The sequence below is a fragment of the Microcebus murinus genome, chromosome 9 (genome assembly GCF_040939455.1).
Source record: "Microcebus murinus isolate Inina chromosome 9, M.murinus_Inina_mat1.0, whole genome shotgun sequence".
NCBI lineage: Eukaryota > Metazoa > Chordata > Mammalia > Primates > Cheirogaleidae > Microcebus > Microcebus murinus.
This window is the reverse complement of record NC_134112.1, coordinates 85198117-85219213: the sequence shown is the minus strand read 5'-3', so window position 1 is coordinate 85219213 and position 21097 is coordinate 85198117. Positions and strand designations below refer to the sequence as shown.

Sequence of the window (21097 nt, the reverse complement as noted above, 5' to 3'; positions counted from 1 at the left end):
TAGTTAAACACCTAAGATTACACTTCATGTATATTATAACTCAACAAAAATATAATTTGTTTTGCCTTCAAAGTTAGGATGGAAAGTGACATAATTCAGTAAGCAAAACAAAAATAAAGAAATCCAGGACTTTAATTTTAGCTCTTCTAAATCAGAAGCATGAGGTGGTACATGAAGGTTCATCTCTTTGGATCAGCATTCTCTTTTCTGGAACAGGGCTAGAAATAGTTCCCTTCAACTCTTAGCTACTTTAGTATATCTAGTAAAACTGACTCAAGCAGTGCAAAAGTAATCCATGTAAACAAAATACCTATGCTCACATTATATTCTGAAATAAAAAAATTAAATAAAAATAAAAACTTATTTTGCTTAAAAAACTGTAAGAAATAAATTTCCATTGTTTAAAAAAAAAACAAAAACCTGTGGTGAAGTTGCATAATGGAATAGAGACTATAGAGTGATGAGAACCTCTACACAAAGATATGGATGAATCTTGCCCACATAATGTAGAACATAAGAAGCCAGTCATAACTACACACACACACACACACACACACACACACACACACACACACACACATCTGCATGATTTGATTTATATTAAGTCCAAAAATAGATTAAACTAATCTATGGAGTTAGAAGTCAGGCTAACTTTTAAGGAGGCAGGACACTAACTAGAAGGAAGTAAAAGAAGGCCCCTGTTGCTATGTTCTAATTCTTGTTGCTAACGCCCTGTTTCTTGATCTGGGTATTAGCTATAAAAGTGAGAAGTATAAAAATCCACCCAGCTGTGCCTTTGATATGTGTACATTTCTCTATATTTATTATCCTTCATTAAAACTATATATATTAAATATATATTCAATAAAAAATAAACTACAGGCAATGTAAGGAGGGATGGAAACTCTGGAAACTGTAGGAAAGAATCAAGAGGAAATGTTGGGAATCAAAAATAGTGCAACAAAAATGAAGAGTGCTTTAATATATACAGTATAACCCAAAGGTCAAAAAAAAAGAAAAAAACAAACAAACTTTTATCAGGTGGTGGGCAGATGGGAGGAGGAGGAGGGAAAGAATTTATACTTACAAAATAGGTGCGATGCGCACCACCTGGGGGTAGGACACGCTTGATATTTTGGTAAGGCAGGGGGTGGAGGAAGGAATGGCAGGGGCAATATATGTAACCCTAACAATATTTGTACCCCCATAATATGATAAAATAAAATAAAAATTATAAAAAAATGAAGAGTGCTTTTGATGAGCTCAGCAATGGACTGGATATGGCCAAGGAAAGAATTGGTGGCACTGAAGAAATAGAAACTTTCAAAACTGAAATACAAAGAGAAAAAAGAATGAAAAGAAAGAATAGCCAAGAACTGTGAGACAATTTAAAAAGGTACAACATACACATAATGAAAATACCAGAAGGAGAGTAAAGATAAAAAGGAGCAGAAGAAATATTTGAAGCAACAGTGACTGAGAATTTCCCCAAATCAATGACAGACACTCAACCACAGATCCAGGAAGCTCAGAGAATACAAAGCAGGATGGGCCAGAAGTTCTACATCTAGGCATACCATATTCAAAGTACACAAAAAAAAACTTTAATGAAGTCAGAAGAAAAATAATACCTATAAAGGAATAACGATAAGAATTATATCAGACTTCTCTTCAGAAACCAGGCCAGCAAGAAGAGAGTGGAATGAAATATTTAAAATGTTAAAAGAAAACAATCAACTGTGATGGTTAATTTTATGTGTCAACTTGACTGGGCGAAGCCATGCCTAGATAGTTGATACAACATTATTTCTGGTATTTGTGAGTGGGTTTCCAGAAGAGATTAGCATTTTAATCAGCAGACTGAGTAAGGAAGATCTGCTCTCACCAGTGTGGGTAGGCATCATCCAAACCATCGAAGGCCTGAATAGAACAAAAAAGTGGAAGGAAGATGAATTCATTCTCTCTCTTCTCGAGCTGGGATGTCCCTTTTCTCCTGTTCTTGAACACTGAAGCTCCTGGTTCTCAGGCCTTCAGACTCCAGGACTTATACTAGGTGTCTTCCCCCATACTTCCCCCAGATTTTCAGGCCTTTGGATTTGGAATAAATCCCACCATTGGCCTTCATGGTTCTCCAGCTGGTAGATGGCAGATGGTAAGATTTACTGGCCTCCATAATATAAGCCAATTCCTATAATAAATCTGTTATCTGTCTAGCCAGCCTATTGGTTCTGTTTCTCTGAAGAACTAATACACAAACCTAGATTTTTGTATCCAGCAAAATTATCCTTTAAAAGTGAAAAAGGAAAAAATAAAAAAGAAAATAAAAATAAAAATAAGGAAAATAAAAATAAAAAAGGAAAAAATAAAGCCTGTCTCAGTGGAATAAGAACTGAGGGAATTTGTTGACCTGCCGTGCAAGAAACGTTAAAAGTTCTTCAGAATGAGGCCGGGCGCGGTGGCTCACACCTGTAATCCTAGCACTTTGGGAGGCCGAGGCGGGCGGATCGCTCAAAGGTTAGGAGTTCGAAACCAGCCTGAGCGAGACCCCGTCTCTACCAAAAATAGAAAGAAATTAATTGACCAACTAAAAATATATATACAAAAAATTAGCCAGGCATGGTGGCGCATGCCTGTAGTCCCAGCTACTTGGGAGGCTGAGGCAGTAGGATTGCTGAGCCCAGGAGATTGAGGTTGCTGTGAGCCAGGCTGACGCCACGGCACTCACTCTAGCCTGGGCAACAAAGTGAGACTCTGTCTCAAAAAAAAAAGTTCTTCAGAATGAAGGAAAATGATACAAGTCAGAAACCTGGATCTACATTAAGGAAGGAAGAGTATTAGGGAAGAAATAAATAAGGATAAAAATAAAACTTTCATTTCCTATTTTTCATTAATCTAACAGGTAACAGCTCATTAAAAATAATAATAGCAACATTATAATCAGTGATTGTAGCTTATGGATAGATAAAATGAGTGACAACAATGTCACAAGTGATAGGGAGGAAATGGGAATACTTTGTTATAAGGTACTTGCATTGCCTGGGTAGTGGAACAGTGTCATTAAATGTAGACTTGGATTAGTTGTAAATGTATATTACAAATGCAAACAGCTAAAAAAAAAAGTATAACTGATATGCTCAGAGAGGAGCAAAAAATTGAAATTGTATCAAATAAAACAAAAGAAAGCAGAAAAGCACAATCCATAAAAGAAAAAACCATAAGTTGAACTTAATTCAAAACTCCTGCTCTGCAAAAAACCCTGTGAAGAGAATGAAAAGATAAATCACAGACTGGGGGAAAATCTTTGCAAAATACCAAATAGATAAAGGACTGCTATCTAAAGTATACAAAGAGCTCTTAAAACTCAACAATAAGAAAAAACATAACCCAATTAAAAAGTGGGCAAAAGATCTGAACAGACACCTCACCAAAGAAGATACACACATGGCAAATCAGCATATGAAAAGATGCTCGACATCATATGTCATTAGAGAATTACAAATTAATACAATGAGATGTCACTACACACCTATTAGAATGGCCAAAATTCAAAACACTGACACCAAATGTTTGCAAGGATGTGGAGCAACAGAAGCCCTTACTCATTGCTGGTAGGAATGCAAAATGATAGGCTACTTTGGAAGACAGTTTGGCCAACTCTTACAAAACTAAATATATTTTACCATATGATCCAGCAATAGCATTCCTTGGTATATACTCAAATCAGTTGAAAACTTAGGTCCACACAAAAATCCTGCACACAAATGTTTACAGCAGCTTTACTCATAACTACCAAAACTTGGAAGCAACTAACATCTCCTCGAATAGGTGAATGGATAAACAAACTATGGTATATTCATAAAATGGAATGTGATCCAGAGATAAAAAGAAATGGGCTATAATGCCACACAAACACATGGAGGAAACTTAAATGCACCTTGCTAAGCAAAAGAAGCCAATCTGAAAAGGCAACACACTGTATGATTCCAACTATATGACATTCTGGAAAAGGCCAAACTTGGACACAATAAAAACATTAGTGGTTGCCAGGGGTTCAGGGTGTTGAGGGAGGGAAGGATGAATAAGCACAGGAGATTTTTATGGCACTGAAACTATTATTCTGCATAATACTGTAATGGCAGATACATTGTCAAGACCCATAGAACATAGAAAACAAAGAGTGATCCCTAAAATAAACTATAGACTTTAGTTATTAATAATGTATAAATATTAACTCATCTATTATAACAAATGTACCACACTAATACAAGATGTTAAAAATAGAGGAAATTTGGGGGGTGAGGTGTAAAGGGATATATGGGGAACTCTTGTATTTTTTGCTCAATTTTTTCCTGTAAATCTAAAACTGCTCTTCCCCAAATAAAATCTATTAATTAAAAAAGAAAAAATATATTAATAGTTTTCTTACATCAATATAGCTAGTTGACAAGTTTCTCTGAGATAATGTAAATAATAAGGAAGAAAAATATATATAGGAAGGCTTTAGGTTAAATTACATGTGAACTTTTGATTATCATTGTTTTAAGAAAGTTTAACATGACACTATAGAAAATTTTCATACTAAAATGTTGGTTAAAAGCATGGCACTAAAGTGTGTGGTTAGAGTTAACTTTGCGGGTAATAAAGATTTATTTATGTACAGTTGCAATCCACAATCTGAGAAACAGATGAGCCCACAGTTCTATGATGAATTAAAAGTGAAATACTGGCCATTACTTCTTTGATTACTCTTCTGGTCTTTGCTTTTTTGAGATGCTTTTATTTTATTTCACTTGATTTTACATTTCCCATTTATTCAGTCACTTGGGTAGGCAAAAGACAATAAGAATAAACCTAATTTTAATGTGACAAAGTATTACCACCATCGTTTTTCTACCTTATACAGCTCTAAAACGACAAAGGTGAAATGTCTCATTGTGGCAAGCCAGTCATGTGGAATGAGTAGCTTCACCAAAGCAGGCCACATTTTCATAGCTGAGCAAATAATTTAAATTGTACAAAGGTAAATGGTGAGTGCTAAAGTTGAAAGAGAGACTTTATTTTTGGCAAAACAAGTAGAAAATGATCACAGAGAAAACTGTGTGTGGGAACACCATGGAACGTACATTTATATTTTCCAGAAAGTCCAACTAGCAGTTCTTAGAACTGAAAGACACATTAAGAACGATGCTAACATACTTTGTATGGACACGGACCTTATCTTATTGTCATGTTTGCAGGGTATAACCTATAACAGGGATCATACACCTTTTCTGAATGAATGAATTATATTTTTCCCCTAAGAAGGAAAAATGACCTACAATTTAAAAGATACTTTATCCCAATTTAGCAGTGTTCCAAATTTGATTCCACAAATTCCTTCCTTCTAAAGTTTTGAACTCAAGGCATACTTGCATAGGAATGAGGTGAGGCTGGATTAAAAAACATTCTACTAAGTTCAAGTAATTGTTGCTTGATTTTTAGAAGTTGCCAAAATTTCATGTAAGAAAGGATTAGCTAAATGGATGTGTTTCCTCCCTATGTTTAGTACAACTTAGAAAATGGACCTTTTACCTTATGAAATCTTCTTCGTCTTCTCTCTTCGGCCTCAGCTGTTTGGGTTGAGCCATGTTAACCCAGTTGGGTAGAGATTTCAAGAGTCTGCTGATATCATCATCTTTTGCCCAAGAAGCACTGATGACAAATTTTTCTTCTGACTGGACAATGCCCCTAAACACAGCCAATAGAAAAGAGACACTTCAGCACAATGCCTGGTATTCAGTTGGCATTTTCATCTACTTTTGTTGCAGAAAAAAAGATATCATACCCATCTCTCTTATGAACACAATCCACTATCTGACCTGGAGGCAGTGACAATCATTGATAGGTCACATTACTAGGAAACAGCATTTCTAGATTTCACTCTTAGTTTCTTAATTGTTGAGTAAGTATGAAAGTTGATAGTAGTAATTAGCTCCCCTTGTCATAGTTAATCCCTTAGGAGAAATAAAAGTGTATGGTAGGTTTTGGGGCGGGGCTTTCAAGGAAAGGTTGAATAAATAAAAAGTGGGGTGATAATATAAAGGAATGCTATTAAATGACAACATAAATGGTACCTGAAAAGGTGACGGAAGTGTTACAAAAGGTTGTTCTCTGAGTTCTTGGTTTAAACTTCAATTAGTTCTACTTGAAGGTATTTTCTGAACTGTGGACACCTTTCTATTCAAAGCCAATCCACCATCATAAAGAAATCCTCTGCCCTGGATTTCAGGCAGAAAAATCCTTTGATTACTGCTATCTCCATGGCTTTGACTAGTGACCTAGAGTTGACAGCCTTCAAATCCTTTAATAGAGCCCATGGATTAGCTATTAACACTGTTCTTACCAAAATGTACCTGTAAATTCATCTTAAACGTTCAATTTCAACTTAAAAAGCTTCTCTTTCTGTTCAACATGTCTGTCGCCGTAACTAATTTCAGTGATCTAAAAATCCTCATTAGCAATACTAGGTGACAGAAACATTTATTTATGAAGGGAGTACTAATTAGCTGACTACCCCTCTGAAGATGACCAAGACTCCAGGAAGTTTCCCCCATCATAGGCGGGAACCTCTCTTGGTGTAAGGGTCATACTGGGGACATTATATACTTCCAAATAAACAACATATACTGCATGTGTGTATGTATGATAAAACCTCCTTGATCTACCAGACAAGTAACACTTGTAGACCAAAAAAAAAAAGAAAAAAAAGTTGAAGCCTACAAACCTTGATTTATGACTGTTGGACTTAAAGTAACATAATTTCACGATGTAGGGAGCAGTACTGGCCTAGTTCTCTTAAAATAAACTGGAATAAACAAGAGAATTCTAGGTGATTTCTAGAATTCTTCTAACTCACTATAAGCAAACATTTTCTAATAGTAACTGTGGTCAGAGATACAAAAATTAGAGTACAGAACTGTTTAACCTCCAATCTCTCAAATCACTGGTACCTTCTACTCCCTCTTTTATTATTTCCTTGCATCTTTTCTGCAATGTTTATAGATTAATTCACCAATCTAACTGGTTTCATCTCATATTTGCATATTGCTGGGTGCAATCTTTTAGAATGGCACCCCCCTCAGATTTATGATACTCAAGTGCAGGTGGACCCTCGATGTTCTCCTGGCATTCTTTATACCTGTCTCTGGTCACCTCCCTCTCCCCATTTCTCTTAGTGGCTGTTTTTCAAACCTTTGCCTTTTCTGTATTTCCTCATTGCTTATCCCCCACATCTTTCCCATCTGACAGAGAAAGGAGGGGAACTGATTATGTACTTTCATACAGTCTACACCCACCCCCAACAGAAATATGTTCAAATCTATACCATCCTCATTTATTTTCCAGTAATCTCTCTACTTAGGCTCTTGGGGATCCCTTCTCCCCCAGTTATCTCCTCTTTTCCCCATATTTTTAGTATCTTTTTCTGCATTATATTCCTCAACTCTTACTTTCTAAGAAGATGAATGAATGAATGAATGAATGAATGAATGAATGAATGAATCTCTTTCTTGATCCAGCATTCCTCTCTAACAAGCTCCTCTGTCTCCTTCAAAGGCACTCATCAAATAAGCAGCCTGCACTACTGTACTTCCTCACCTCTCATTCAATTATTCCATTCATGAAATCTCTTGGCATGGGTCTATGCTATGATCTAACCCATCTACTGCTTTTTGGAAAATGTTCAATTATTATATTTTTCATTTCTAGATTTTTCTATTTGTCTCTTTTACAAATCCAGTGGCTTTTCCCCTCTGAAATGTCCTGTTCTTGTATCATGGATTATATTCCTTCCTTTATCTCTTTGAATATTTTAGAAAACAATGATTCTAAAGTTTCTTTTATGTGCTATATTCTTTAGTAGTTCTCTGGATACCAAGTGTCTTGCTTCTTGCATTTGCCTTCTTTTCTAATGGTGGTGCATTTTCTCATGTGGTCTGCTATTTTGGTCTGGAAGCTCTACTTCAGGGGGACTTGTCCTGAGTTTTTGAGATGTCACTATTAGGTGGTTTGCATTGACCTCTTCTGGGTCCTATGGGTTTCAATGATTCCAAATAAGTTTTTAATTTTTTTTTTTTTTTTTTTTTACTTAAAGCTTCCTTTCCTTACACAGGTAGTACAAATTGGGGTGCTCACTTGAACATATTATGCTACAAATGTAGCTGTAACATACATTTTACATTTATAAAGGAGCCAAATAGAAAATCTAGAAATGAAAAATATAATAATTGAACATTTTCTAAAAAACAGTAGATGGATTAAATCATGTGTGGGATTCCAATTTCTTCTAGGGGCTGTTTTCCTACTCCAGATTCGGTGGCTTTAAATGTCATGGTCCACATGATTCTGCATTTCTCACTTAGATAATCCCTTCTTCTTGCCAGACTTGACCCACCTATATTCTTATGACTCCCAAATTATTATCTCCAGGGGGGCCCTCTCTTCTAAGTCTCGGACCTGCATATCCGAAGATTTACTAGAGAACTTTCCTTGAAAGTCCCAACAGCATTTCAAGTTAAAATGAGTCAAAAGAAACTCATTTATTATCCACCTCTCTCTGTCCCACTAAACATCTAGTATTCCCTATTCAAGCCATCTAATTATTCAAATCAGGAACACAGTCATCCTAATCACCCACAGTCACCACATCCTGCCAATTCTGCCTCCTTAATATCTTACGGTTCTGTCATTTCCTATCCAGGTTCATTGCTATTAATCTATATTTAAAGCCACATCATTTTTCACTTGGACTTGGCAATAACCTTGTAACTGAGCTTCTTCCCTGCAGCTACAAGACCATCAGTCCAACTTCCCACACCAGTCAGAAGACTCATTTTTCTAAACTACAAATACAATCATGTTATTTCCCTTCTCAGAACTCTTCAGTGACTCTGAATTCCATATAAGACCAAGACCAGACTTAGCAAGGCATGAACATCTATCTTTGCAGCTTCATCTCCTGCTATTACTTTCCTCCTTTGTCTCTGTTCACTGCTGCGAACCCATGTTGGCTTAACACTCTATCCATAATAAGTATTTTAAAGATTTTTAAATGGGATATGTTGTTTTCTGCTTCTGTGTTATCTGCCTAGAAAGTTTTTTCTTATCTTCCTTGTTTGCTTCTACTTAGTGCCCTGGCTCCTTCCCCTGGCACAACTGAGTCTTCTCTTTTGTGCCTCCTCACCCTTATATCAGAGGGTTTACAACCTTGACTGTACAGTAGAATCACTTGTGGGAGCCAGGGAAAAACCAAGATGCCCAGGCCATACCCAAGACCAAGTAAATCAGAATCTCTGTAGGGTGGGACCCAGGCAACAGAATTTTTAAAATTTCCCCATGTCATTCAAATGTGCACTCAAGGGTAACAACCTCTGCCTTTGCCATCCTCTACTGCTCTCACTGGTCCTATTCCACAGTTTTCCAAGTTGGGACCCCATACTGCACGGTGAGTCCTATCAGGGTAGAGTTGATTTCTTATGCTCCCAGTGCCTAGAACAATGCCTGGTGTTTGTACGGTATATAAAAACTGAACTGGAGATAAAAATAAGCTCTCTTCAGTCACAGGAGTCTGGATAACTTATTAAACTAAAATCATTTTAGTGGTTTCCCTTTTCTTCTCTATACTAAACAACCTCCATGAGCTATCAAGCCTTTTGGCATTTAACCAAATCACAGATCAGTCTGTGCTATGCCCTTCACTGTGTCTCTCTGGATTGAACACAAATCAGAATAATGAATACAGGTGTGTCCTCCTCTGAACAAATCCAACATAAAAAAGTCCTGACTCATAAAACAAATGAGTAAGAGATTACTGACAAGCCTTTCCCTTCCACTCTACTTATTCTTAGGTGGCCTATTATTGCAAAGTCTCCTAAAAAACTCATTTTCTCTATGAAGAATTTGTTGACTACTTCAGCCTACAATGACCTTTCCCTTTGGAAAGGAAACAAACACAGCTCCTCCTTTTAAACCAATCATCTGTAACATCAGGAGTAGTACTTTGTCTTACAAGGTGGGGTGGGCAAGCCACGGCTTGCTGGCCAAATTTGCCCAGCAGCTGTTTTTGTATGTCCTGTAAGCTAACAACAGTATTGACATGGTTTTTAAAAATTAAAATAATAAATATTTTGTGACATTATATAAAGTTTAAATTTCAGTGTCCATATCTAGAAAAAATTTTGGCTGGGTAGACACACACTACAGGTTAAATTCTGCTCCACGGTGTTAGAAGCCCAAACTCAACTCATTTTTCTAGCATCTAAATCTCTGCGCCCATCCATGTTGGCCCACATCTGCCCTAGGGCTCAGGAAACAGTTTAGGTCTATAGTTGTGACATGGTATTATATATTTTGGGGGCTAGAATTTTCCATTTTAGCACTAGTTGGAATAAAGAAATTAGCTTATGTAGGACACTACATTAAAGGTACCCACATTATTTACTTACATTTTTTTTAAAGACTGGATTAATTCAATGATTCAATATCATATTACTACCTAATATTCACAGATCCCATTTTATTAAAGAACAGTAATCCAAATTAACGGAAGTGCTACTACATATTTCCCTCAACAATAAATATCTTAATTCATATTGGAATGAACATCAATCCCAAAAGCAATTCCAAATATTCTAATTTGAAATACCAGCATTGATTAGCAACATGCGATTACCCTAAAGGGAATTTTCATTCAAGTGGCAAGTTTTCAGCCTGACCAGAGTTTATTAGTTTTTAGCGTTTATTAGTTTTTGATTTTGTGATAAACCAGATAATGTGGGTTACAAAATTCTAGGATATATCCAAATAGCCCCCCAAAAGGAGAGTGACATCTCCCACAATTATTCCACAAGAGGAGTAGGGTTAATTATCCCTACCAGAACCATAATCTACTCATTAATTCACAGCTCAATGGGCCACAGACAGAGCCATCTGTGTAACTATTTGTACCCGTTCCCAGGAGGAAGAAGAAAATAGGTGTTGTTCGTGGTACAGGTGATGAGGCTGCCAAGGGAAGGGTCCACCTTCTAGATACAGCTGAGTGCATTTCATTCAGAAAACATCTGCTCGTGTCGACGGGCTCTGATGTGTATTGCTACCTCTCTGGAACAGTTGGGAAGCGCAAGTATGCACGGTCCCTGGACACAGCTGGGGTGCTGAGTCTTTCATTAGGTAAACAACCAGGGGCAGGTGGGGCTAATTGGATTCAACTGCTTGGTGACAGCCAGGGCATGATGTTTCCTTTCCCAGACCGAATCTTTCAACGACTTCAAAAACTAGGAGCACCAAGCTAGACAAATGAACCCTGGACAAGCTTGGTCCAAATTAAACTGCTGTGGCCCAGTGTAGAGTGTGAACGGCTCGACCTGCAGTAGGCAGAACTGCAGTGAAATTTCTAGCAATGCAAGAAATTAGGGATGCAAAAATAAGAGACAGTATTATGCTGCTGCTGAATAAACACAAAACGAAAACACAAAATCCACATTAAAAAAAAACCCAACAACCCTTAAGATGGAGCAGAATACATAGGAAGAGAACAGAGATCATCTCTGACTTCACCCTTAATGCTGGTTAGAGAGCTTTATAATGTTGTTTATTTCTACCAGGGAATCACAACTAAAGAAATATAACTCTGGAGATGGTTTACAGGAAACAGAAATAATTCACGAGAACCCAGGGAAAAAGGATTTGGAATCGGAAAGTTTACAGAAGGTACTCTTGGGGATAATTTAATAACAACCTTTAAATAGACAAGTTCTCATATGAAGGGTCACAACTGTTTGACATTTAAAAGTCCAAGAAGAAAAGAATTATATTGTAATAAAGGCAGTGGACCAAGAATTAACATAAAATCTGTCTCAACTGTCAATGTTCAGATTTTTCCTATAAGCAAATTTATTCTGTGTTTGAATAGCCTTAAGATCTTCATAAAAAGATACCAGACCCAGGTAACGCCTTGTTTAAACATTGCATGTTTTCCCACTGAATGTAGAATAAAACTCAAATTCCCTGGCTTTGAGATCCTTCATCAATGGTTCTTCATCCTGACTGCACATTAGAACACCTGGGAAACAATTTTAAAAATATATCAATTTCACAGTCTGAAGTGGGATTCAGCATGGATATGTTTTAAGCTCCTATATGATTCTCATGTGAGACCAGAAATGACCTAAATGATATGATGCCTGTACCTGTCTACACTCACCCAGTACTCAGTCCTTTTGCTCACTCTGTTCCAGTTAAAGTTTAGTTCTAAACTGAACTCGAGCTAGTTCTCATCTTTGGACTTGCCCTTCCTCTGCCTGGATGCTCTTCCCCCCATCCGCAAGTGGCTCCTGCTTACCCTTCAGAATTGAGCTCAAACATCACATCCGCAGCAACGTCTTTCCTGATGCCACATGTCACTTAAAATCTCTTTTTTTTTTTAAATCACATCATCCTTATTACTGAAAAACCTATTTTGTTTATTTATTTGTCACCTGATTATCTACTCTCTCCATTAAAGTGTAAAATCCATGAAGGCAAGGACCTTCCACCCTCAGCCCTGGAATAACGCTGGCTCCTGGAAGTGCTCGATAAGTAATTGCTGAATGCATAAAGTCATAGATTGAAGGAATGAATGATACAATTGAAGCACAAAACACCAGGGAAATTACAGAGGGCATAAAAAATATATTTTTTGTCATCTTATTAGTGAACATCAATAATATCATCAGTTAACTAATTTAAATTTTAAAAAGTAAATAAAAACATCATCAATAGGAGCAAAACCAAATAATCATATTGGCTGACACTTAGTATTTACCTTGAACTGGCTGTTCTTCTAAGCACTTTACCTATGTTAACTCTTTTAATCCTCACAACAGTCCTGTGTGGTAGATACTATTATCATTCCCATTTGATAAATGAAAAACCAAGGCATAGAAATTTGGGAACTTGCCAGTGGTCACCCAGCTAGTAAGGTAGAGCCTGAACTGAACCCATAACTACCGTTCTGGAGTCTATGTTCCTAACTATTACAATGTCTCTCTAAACCATTTGAAATATTTATTAAGTTTCCTATGTCTTCTTTAATACCTTTGCATCTTCTTTGGGCTTTAGAGTCAGACAGACTTAGCTTCTAATGCGCGCACTATCACTTCCACATTCTGTGACCTTAGCCACATTATTAACTGTCCTGAACCTCTGTTTCTTCATCTGTCCGGTAGGAAAATATAACTCGACAGAATTGTTGTGACTGACTAGATAAGCTAAAGACTATGAAGGCCCTTGCGCAGGGACTATGTACTTTAATGAGCATTTATTTTCATTCTTGTCCAGGTCCTTAGTATTATACTTTGCATCAAGGTTACTGCAAGAGACTCCTATCTGATCATAGTAGACTGAGTTAGGTAGAAGAAATGAGGACTAGCTGCTTGCTGCAGAATTTGTAGGACATCTGGTTAGGTGGGCAGCATTTTATTTGGCCAGAAGGGCAGCTGATATATACTGGAAGTGAAGTAGGTGAAGGTATTCACTTGATCAATTAATAAGAGTGAAAGGCCTATATAGACACTCCATGCTAGACATTGAAGATAATTACATGGAACAACGCATAATAACTTCTGGAAGCTGAGAGTTCCGACCAGTGATCTGTAATCAATAACATACATGAGATCACTTTGGGGATATTTTCACAATATCATTGCCCAGGCCCAACTCTCAGTGGGCCTAGTGTGGGAAATCCAGTATGTGTGTTTTGAAATCTCCCCTAATAACTCTGATGTGAGCCCATAGTTGAAAAACAATGTCCTGGAAGGAGAAAGATGTATAAACCAATAACTAATCAAATGATACATAAAAAATTTAAATTGCAATACAATGTAATAAATATAAGAATAGTGACATGTAATAAATTATAGGAGCACATAATAAAAGAGCACTTGCTGAATGCCCTCCGTGAAACAGACACTGTACATATTTTATAATGCTCTTTGTACCCATTCAATATTTAACAACAACAAATATATATATATATATATATATATATATATATATATATATATATATATATATATCAGCATTAGATGAGCCAAGAGAGTGAGGAGACAACATAGGTGTAAGAGACAGATGAGAATACAAGCTTGTATGTAGCTTGCATGCAAATCATTTCCCTGGTGTGTGACCTTGGCTGTTTTGAGGTTCGAAGTCAGGTTGGCAAAGGCTACAAGGCAAGCTCAGCGAGGCTCTCATTCCTGCAGGACCCTGGCCTCTGGCCACACAAAAAAACCTGAAGGACTTGATGAGCCACCATAGTCCCTGGTATCTAGTCCCTGCTATTCAGCACAATGGGGCCAGTAAGATCTTTTTAAAACATTACTTTGATCATGTCATCCTCTTTAGCAAAACCTATGATAGTTCTCTTTGCCTTAATGTGGGAAATCTGTAAAACTTCCTGCTCATTCCTACCCAACCACACTGTCCACCCTAGTCATTCTGATTTTTCAACCTTTCCCCCAACATTATGTCCATCCACACAGCCCACTGCTTGCTCAGCCTGTCCAGTCTGGCAGGAATTTCCTTATTCACACGACAAACATACCAAGGGTTAACAAGGTGCCCAGCCCTACACCAGACCTGATTTCTACCATAAGCAATTATGAGTTGTCCTTATCTCACTTTTTCTTCATGTTCTAGCATGAGTTCTAGCCCCTCTACGAAGAAATGGTGGAAAGGATACCTTGAGGATAGTTATACCTCCCCTAAAACATATTAATAACATGCTTATGTCTTCTATCAGTTGAGCCTCTACCACTAGAGAAGAGGTTTCATTTGTATTCTCTGCCAGGCCCAGCAAAATGCAAAGAGCCCCCTTCACCTCCCACCCCTGAGGAAAAAAATTGATTAATGAATCAATGCTGCATTGGAACAGACAGAAACTTCAGAAAACTGTGATTTCCAATCTTTAAGTTACTATTTTGGGACACAAACGCTGCTGGGCGTATCTCAGGACAAAGAGGCAAAGAAAGGGGAGAGAGGCACTCAGCTTGGAAATGGCAGACTAATGGACCAACTGGCTGATCATTAATGCAGCCCAGTGGAGAATTCACAGCTGAGTTTTCCTTTAAGCCCCCCAAAGGGTGTGGTTCATTAAAGAAAAAGACTTCTGGCCCTCATTTCCTTTTTAAGAAACTTCTCTTCATCCAAAGCATGCAACATGACATCATCATACGCTACAGTCTTTCTCTCCAGAGTGAGGTGCTCACAGAAAGGTGAGATGTTTTTGACCTTTCCTCAGATCCCTAAACTCCCAGTGGCCGCTCAGGTTCTCGTGGTAAACTTGGAAAACAAGCTGCCTCGCAGCAGAGGGCATTGCGAGTTTATGGATTTGATCATTGCAGTGAAAGTTATCTGCTGAGCATCACGTGGGAGAAAATCAGATTGCAATGTTTTCCTGCTCCCTTCCTCCTTCCCCAGTGTTAGAGCATTTTGGATCATTTGAATTGTATATGGCTTTCTATTTAAGTCAGTCATTTGCTGGCAGCAAAACTAGAACATTTCCTGTTTTTCCTCTCACTGTAATCAGGATTTGGCTGTCCAAATTAGGACTGCCCTAATTACTCCTCAGCAGGTGCCAATCTGGGGGAGGGCAATAAACGGGAAGAGAGGAAGTAAGGACACTTTGCATCTTCAGATTCCCGCAAGAAGAAAACACTTTCTCTCTAAGCCCATAAAGCCTGATTAAGTAACAGGAAACACAGCAACACGCACCATGGGGTCATGCGTTGTGTGTGTGCGCACGTTGAGTGTGGACTGTTGCATAACAACGTACAAGATGATTTTCTGTTTAGTCCCCTTCAAAGCTGCACAGAATTACTTTTCTCCACCCCGAACTAAATTCAGCATAGGCCTTTAATTCAGCAACCACAACCATGGCAGATCACTCCCAGATATTCCCTGTGATCTGACAGTGGGCACCAATACGTGGACACCATTTCGGAGACTGTAGCCGGGAGGGATCCCAAAACGGTATAATCTCTTGGGAGAAGGAATCAAGATACTCTTGGTGAGCACAGTGTGTCAACAGCCAAAAGGAATTTCTGTGTTTAAGAAGAAGTGGTCCAAAGGAGACACAGTTTTGCTGTTTGGACAAAATGATGTAAATATAAATGACAAAGAAACAACTCAATGCCTATAGGAAGGACAGACTGTGATGAAGAAAACTATTCATGTTTCTGCCTAAAAACCAATCACTCTACTTGTGCATTAGATCCCACCCCATTCACCTAGCCAAAAACATAATTTCAGGGATTTTCCCCTCACTTTCTCCTACATCAACAAATCTCCCTCTTCCCCACATCATTTTCTCCAAATACAAATATGCACTTATTATGCTATTATGTGTTTTAAATAACAATTATTTACAATAATACATAAAACAACCAAAAAAAAAAAACCCCTTCATATGATTTCACTTCAACTACTACCCCATTTCTCTGTTCTTTCGCAGCAAAACTCACTGTAAAAGTTTTGCCTGTATTTAAAATTCTTCTTCTTCTAGCTTGTCCTTTAAGTCCATGCCAGTCTGGTTTTTACCCCTACTGCTCCCTAGAAACAGCTCTGGTGACAGTCAGCGACAGCCAACACACTGCCAAAGGCATCATATGTCCATGCTGAGTTCTGATGCTGACCTCATCCAGCATGTGACCCCGCTGAGCACCTCCTCATCCCTTTCCTTGGTTTCCATGACATCACATTCTCTTGATTTTCATCCTACTGTCCTGGTTGTAGCTTCTCAGTGTCCTTTGCTGGCTTCTCCTCATCTCGCAAACCTCTTCTCAGCCATATGCATACTCCCTGGGAGGTGGCAAATCTGCTCCATGGAGATTTCATGTAGTCCCACGGATTTAAATACCATTTAGTTTTACTATTTATATGTCAATGGCTGCCAAATATCTATCTGCAGGCCAGATTTCTTTCCTTTTGATGTATGTATCCAACTGCCTACTCCATGTCTCCATGTTGCTATTTAATAGATGCTTCGAACTTAAACGATGATCTGCCTGCCCCCAAATCTGCAGCGTCCTCCATCTCAGTAGCTGGCAACTCCATCTTTTCACTGCTCAAATAAAAAATCTTAAGAGTAATTTTTGACACCTTTCTTTCTCTCATATCTCTGACCTGGCAGGGAATTCTGTTGGCTGTCCCTTCAAAATGCATTTAGAATTCAACCAGTTCTCACCATCTCTGCTGCTACCCACAGTGTAAGCTGTCTTCATTTTGTACCTTCATTTAGTACCTGGTACTAGCCCTTAGTTGGTCTCTCTGCTTCCATCCTTGTCCCCTTGGAGCCTATTTTGAAACCTTCCATTTTAAAATGTATATAAGATCATACTGCTCCTAGGCACAATCCCTGCAATGGCTCCCCACTTCTCTCAGAGTAGGACTCGGCATCCCTAGAGCGCCCCCCCATGGTCTGGCCCTCTGTTTCTTCTTAGTCATGCCCTGAGCCCCTCTTCCTTGTTCCCTTTACTCCAAGCATGCTGCCCTCCCTGCTGTTCCTGAAAAGAGTCCTGCAGAATCCCGCCTTGGAGCCTTCGGCCTTTGCCAGCGCACTCTTTTCCCAGATAGCCTGTCAAAGTCTCTCAACTCCTTCCAGACTTTCCTCAAATCTCAACTCAACAGGGCCTCCCTGGGGCACCCTATTTAAAATTGCAACCTTCTCCCCCCACGCTCCCAAGTCTATCCACCCCACTCCATTTCTTTCCTCCACATTACTTATTTTCTTCTTTATGTATTATAAACTTATAATACTCCACATTACTTATTTTCTTCTAATATTCTTTATGTATTATAAACTTATAATACTCCACATTACTTATTTTCTTCTAATATTCTTTATGTATTATAAACTTATAATACATAATTATTGTCTGTCTTCCCTCTCCCATGCCCAGCAGAATGTAAACCCCGTGAAAACAGACATTCGATCTGTTCGGTTCATTTCTGTCTCAACTAACTCTTGTAGAAGTACTCAGCAAACACTTGTTGAATAAATGAAATCCTAGAAACCATGTAAATAAACTGTTTTAAGGATAGAGTGATTAATCGTGTTAACAGTTACTTAGATCAAAGAATATTCTGACAGCCATAATAAATTTAGGCAAGGGTAATTCAAAGCCTGGAATCACAGAACCACTGCTGATAATCTTGAAGCTGTCCTGACGGACGGGGAAGAATGACTAGGAGCAGAGCCCGGACATTCATAAAGAAAAGGAAGGGAGACTACAGAAGTGGGCTGCATTTGGAATTAAAGTCAAAATTCTAAACAGACAATTAAAGATAGTTTGTGAACAATTAGGAAGTGGTAACTCACTGGGAACTAGGAAGAGCTCACAAAGAACAAGTCACATGACTTTTTCCTTTCCTAACTGACTTAAATGAAGAAGTGGTTAATTTGGCTCTTGGTTTTTCCAAAGGTAATCTCAAAGCTACCCAAGACGAGAGTTCTTAAGAAATGTTTCGGCAGGGAGAAGGGAATCCTAAAAGTAAAGAGATGGAAAGACGTGTGAACAAATGCCTAGTAGTGTCCGTAGCTGGTTTGTCCCTGCTTATCCTGGGGAGACATGAGGGAGGTTGGCTGCACTGAGAAGATCAAGACTGGAAGGATACCAGCAAGGAATCTAATCAAGTCTCTTACGGAGCACATGATGAAATACAGAAAACACTGTCATGGGAGGTGGTGAAGTCAATCATCATCCTCACCATCATTGTCATTATTAAAACTGGAGACCAAGGTTATCAAAAATAGACAAACACCACATGTACTTACTATTAAATTGGAACTAATAGATGAGCACACATGCGCACAGAGGGAAATGAAACTCAGTGGAAATCAACCAGGGGGAATGGAGGAGGGGAGGGGTAAAAAACTACCTAACGGGTACAATGAACACTGGGTGATGGGCACAACTATAGCCAGAACTCAAGCATTATAAAAGTGATCACATAACTTAAAACATCATTTGTACCCCCTTAATGTTCAGTACATACAATTATGTACAGTACATACAACTTCATAATAAATGGCTATGTTACTGATTAAAAAAACCAGCTAATCATTATTTGGAGAGTACATTATTTTGTTAAAAATTTCTAAAAGACTGACATTTTTGGAACAATCTTTTGACAAATGGACTAGTGTTACCCCTATTTGCAGATACAGAAATTAAGGTAGAGAGGCTGAATAGCTGTTCAAGGTCATATAACTAGTAGGTAGAAAGGCCAGCATTCAAACTTTAGCTGCAGGTCCTGCTCTTGAGCTAAAGCTCAAGTTCTCAGTTCCTAGAAAACATGAATTCTTCAAGTACCGAGTCACATACAGATAATCTACAAGGAAGTCTTAAGAGGTATACCCCCAAAATCCTCTACTGAGCCTTGTCCTGTTGAACACTTTTTTCAATGACACACATAAAACAAAAACTAAAAGATTGCTTATAAAATTGAGAATGACATGGAATTTGGAGGAATAGCTAAGATTTTTTGATGACAGGATGAAGATTCAAAAATATCTCAATAGACTGAAATGATGAGTTAAAAATAACATTACATTTAATGGGTAAATGTGGGCTTTTGAATTTACATTTAGAAAAAAAAATCACCACAAATATAGCATAGAAAAGATAATACTAATTTCAACCAGTATTTATTTCTTCTTGTATCTCCTTACCCCCTACAGCCAACCAGTGGCCAAATCTTACAAATTTTACCTCTGCAATGCCTTGTGATCTAGCCCTGTGCCTCCATTTTCCTTGCCTTTCCCCTAATTCAGGCACTTAATGTCTCTCTACCTTCTATCTCCACTCTTGCTTTTCAAATTTCCCCAAAGCACAGGTCTACACCTGGTACTCCCTGCTTATATACCTTCAAGTGGCCCCTCGCTACCTGATTTAAAAGGTCAAGTTCTTTGAGCCTGACATTCAAGATCCTCCAGTTTGGTCCCAGCTTTCCTTTCTAAAACCCAAACATTCATCACTTGTTCTTGCTCTGGTTCCTTCCATCCCCTCCTTAAGCCCATCTGTCTAAATCCTCCTCATGCTTCACAAAGTCTAGTTCATATCCTCCACCCAGCCTTTCCTGTCCTCCTTCATCATTTCTTTCTCCTGCAGCTAGGCATCTTTACTGATCTTACCACGTTTTCCATCATGAATTAAAGCTGTGGATGTACCAGGGGTCCTCGAACTTTTTAAACAGGGGGCCAGTTTACCGTCCCTCAGACTGTTGGAGAGTGTGCACTGTGGGCCCGGGGTGAGTCGGCAGCTAAGCAGGACAGGCAGTGGCGGCAAAAACACCCGGCGGGCCGGATAAATGTCCTAGGCGGGCGGCATGTGGCCCGTGGGCCGTAGTTTGAGGATGCCTGAGTACACATTCTATTTCTTTGTTCCATATTTCCCTTTCTATTCTTCACACCAAGAATACAAGCTCACTGAAGGTAGAATCGGTGACTGATTAACTTCTTTATCTGCCCCACTCACATAATATCTTGGTAGATGCTCAATAAATATCTGATACAAGGAAAGTGCTGGTTCTGCTGAAATACCCTGAGCACATCTGGAACACTGAGTACAGGTCCTTTTTAAGATGAACACTGCCAAGCTGATGGACAATGGAGAAAGATGACCGGGTTGGTTTTCAGATCCAGGATATACCAGAAAGTAAGAATGTTTAGACTGGGGGGGGGGGATAAAGACTAAATGGGCTATGAGAGCTATATTTCCATATACAAGGGATTTTTATATGTAAGGATTAAACTGATTTGTCATTCTAGAAAAAAGGACTATGTCCAATGCATAGGAGAGTATCACTTCAAAACAAGAGAAAGTTTTCAGATAAGAAATGTTCAACAATGACCAGTCTGCTTTGTAAATGTAGTAACTTCCAGTGACTTGATATGTTGAAAGGCAGGATCATAAACGATGAGAAGAAAATCACCTATGATGAATAAGGTATCAGGCTACAGGAACTTAAGCATTTGCTTTCAAAATAGTAAGATTAACAATACTATGTAAATGGCCATCAGTGGAGT

The 21097-nt window shown here is 38.4% G+C and overlaps 1 protein-coding gene across 1 annotated transcript in view; it reads right to left on the bottom strand.

The window, feature by feature from the left end:
• EXOC4 (exocyst complex component 4) overlaps window positions 1-21097 on the bottom strand; it is a 737569-nt gene that overhangs the window by 132372 nt on the left and 584100 nt on the right. The window contains exon 13 of the mRNA XM_012739746.3: window positions 5572-5727. Within this exon, the coding sequence (XP_012595200.1) occupies window positions 5572-5727 (156 nt within the window). The remainder of the gene's footprint in view (window positions 1-5571; window positions 5728-21097) is intronic.